The following is a 2,956-nucleotide window of genomic DNA, read 5'->3' as shown; positions in this document are numbered from 1 at the left end:
TCGTCCCTCTGCCTTGGATCCCTTCGTGAAAGAATCCAGCTCCGCTGGAGAAAGTTACCTGGAGGCGCCTAGGTGTGCTGCTTTCCCAGCACCCGGCCTCTGCCCGTATGTGAAGGGGGAGGGGGCAGCTACCTGTCCTGCCGCTGGGGCGGAAGGGGGAGGAAAGCAGAATTACCAGTAGCTCTGGTTCTCCCGTCCCGGGCGCTCACACACACCTTCACCTGCACAGACTTGAAAGTCCAGTTTCCCCAGCGGCACTGAGGCAGCAGGCAAAGGGGAGCGAGTTCATTGGATCAAACATGTCACAAGAGACGGACAAGTAAGTGATCACAGACACCCTGCTTCTACCGCCGCGGCGGGCCCATCGGCCCAACTGGTTGGTTGTGTCTGGTCGGACGTGGCTCAGGACCTGCGGGGATTACCGCGCTGCCTCGAGACAAGGCACCGGTGCGAGGAGCCTGAGCTAGTGCCGGGGCTGCCGAGCACTAAGCTGCGGCCTCGCCGGGCTACCCTCGCTTTTTACTCCGGTTCCCTTCCCAGCCGAGCCCGCCTGCCTGCGGGGCTCTCTCCGGGCGCCCTCGAGCCGAGCACCTGCTGGCAGCGGCCTCGGCTCGGCCCGGCAAGTGGCTCTTGGCTTTTGTGTGAGTGCAACAAAGAGCTTTTATATCGGATCGCCAACGGCCATCTTCTTCCCCCTTCTCCTCGCCAGGGTGCGTGTGGCCGGGAGCAGGAGAAGGGGCCCTGCAATCTCTGCTGGGGGGCGGGTGCGAGCCGCCGCTGCCCGGCTGGGGCCGTTGTGAGCAAGGGGCCGGGGTCGCAAAGTGTGTTTTTTTTTGGGGGGGGGGTTGCTGCCCCCCCCCCCCCAGCGCTGCTCTAGGGCGGCGGGTCACTTTTCATGACTCCCGGCACCGCTCTGCTCTCCAGTCGCTGGCGTCGTAGCTGGTTTCGAGCGGGATGCCTGGGCAGCGGCGTGCGGGGCTGCAGGTCAGGCAGGCGCTGCCCCACGAGGCGCCACAAGTGTTTTTAACTAGTGCCTTATTGAAACACGTAGGTCCCGGGCGCCCCGCAGGACGCCGCGTGTGGCTGCGCGCTGAAAGCGCAGCGCGAAGGACAAACTTTGCAAAGTCGCCTCCAACTTTTCCCGCGTCAGCGTCCCAGGCCCCGGGGGGGCAGCGCACCTGTCCGGACCCGATCCCCGTGTGCGGGGCGGGGGCGGGCGCGGGTGTCCCCTCCCCCCATTATATTGCTGCTTTTGGGGGAGCCGCGCACACGCCGCCGGCTCCTCGTAGCTTTCTATGGCGGCTTCGGAGCAGGCGGCGCCGCCGGGAAGGGGCCCGGCGAGTTCCGGAGGCTGCGGCTGGGGAGCAGCTGTGGGGGCGGATTCCGCCCAGGCCTGTATCCCGGCCCCTTCCGGGCATGTGCAGGGCACTGCAGGCCCGCGTGCGCCTCGCTGGCAGTCAGGCCTCGCCGAGGGGCGGCCCGGCCCTGGTCTGGAGCTGCACGGGCGGAAATGGGGGGAGAGACGTTTAGAGGAGGGACACACCAGAGTGGGGGTGGGGGACAGAAGTGGGAGAGGATTGAAGAAAGGGACACACCGGGGTGGGGGACAGAAGGAGGAGGGGACACACCAGAGCAGAGAGGGGGGACCAAAGGAGGAGGGGGCGCATTGGAGAGGGGGGACTGAAGGAGGAGAGGTGACACACTAGAGAAGGGACAGGGACCCAAAGGAAGCAGGGGACCTGAAGGAGGGAAAGACTCAGGAGTGGAGGACCCTGGGTCACAAGGAGAGGAGCGACTAGCAAAGGACATGAGGAGAAGGGTGGGTGGAGGGGAGGTATTATGGTGGATAGTGATAAAGGAGGGGGTAGAACCCAAGGTGCTCTGAGGAAAGTTAAGAAGAGCCAGGATGTGGGCGTTTGGGTGGAGAGATGTTGCACCAGTGGAGGTGTCAGATGGGTTAGGTCCTCCACCCTCAGCTCTGGGGCTGAGAGGCAGGACCTTGCAATGTAAGGACACCACAGGCAGGGCTTGTCAGTGTAGACCAGGTGTGTCCAACCCGTGGCCCATGGGCTGTGTGCAGCCCTGGACAGCTAGTAATGCGGCCCCACAAGATCGTAAACTTTTAACATTATTATGTGATTTATATGCATTAACTATATTATATATTTTATATGCAGCCCAAGACAATTCCTCTTCACTCAATGCGGCCCAGGCAAGCCAAAAGGTGGGACACCCATGGTATAGACAGAGGGAGAATGGATTTTAGAGATATTGAACTTGAAAAGGAAACAGGACTTGGTGAGAACCTGAGAGTGTGGGGTGGAAGAGGAGCTGGTAAGGAGACTCGCAGGGTCGGCAGTGAGGGAGAGGAAGGGATGGTTGAGAGTGGAGAGTTGACAGATTTAGTTTTGGCCACATTTGAGCATCAATTGGTAGGAGTATCAAGTATCAGAGGGGTAGCTGCAAAAGCAACGAGGGGTCCTGTGACTGGCACCTTATAGACTAACAGAAATGTATGAGCATAAGCTTTCATGGGCAAAGACCAACTTCGTCAGATGCAGGTGGCAGGAGGATTCTGGGAAGGTGGATGTTGAGAAGCCAGGAGCCAGGCTAGTGGTGAAGGAAGAGCAGCTGTAAGAACAATGGTAAGTGAACAAGATGTCTATAGTGTGAAAGAAGCTCAGGAGCAATGGGTATGTTAAGGGCGACAGAAGGGAGAAGACACTGTTATATCTGACAAAGAGAATGATCTTAGGGTATGTCTACACTATTGACACTGCAGCGATGGATCCACCGACAGTTGATTTATCGCAGTTGCTTAGATGCAGTATATTGACTTCCCAGCGCTCTCCCGTCAACACCGATACTCCACCAAAACAGGAAGAGTATCTGGTGTCATCGCAGAGCAGCTTCTGTTGACCTTACTACACGCAAGATGCCATAGTATGTCAACTTC

At 59.1% G+C, this 2,956-nt stretch overlaps 1 protein-coding gene across 2 annotated transcripts in view; it reads left to right on the top strand.

Annotated features, from left to right (window-relative positions):
• Positions 1-212: 212 nt before the first annotated feature.
• GRHL2 (grainyhead like transcription factor 2) overlaps positions 213-2,956 on the top strand; it is a 125,794-nt gene continuing 123,050 nt past the window's right edge. For both annotated transcript variants that reach the window (XM_074986836.1, XM_074986834.1), the window contains exon 1: positions 213-319. In XM_074986836.1, coding sequence (XP_074842937.1) covers positions 300-319 — 20 coding nt within the window. In that variant the 5' untranslated portion in view covers positions 213-299. The remainder of the gene's footprint in view (positions 320-2,956) is intronic.

The sequence above is a fragment of the Carettochelys insculpta genome, chromosome 2 (assembly GCF_033958435.1).
Source record: "Carettochelys insculpta isolate YL-2023 chromosome 2, ASM3395843v1, whole genome shotgun sequence".
Taxonomy (NCBI): Eukaryota; Metazoa; Chordata; order Testudines; family Carettochelyidae; genus Carettochelys; species Carettochelys insculpta.
This window is presented reverse-complemented; position numbering and strand designations above follow the sequence as displayed.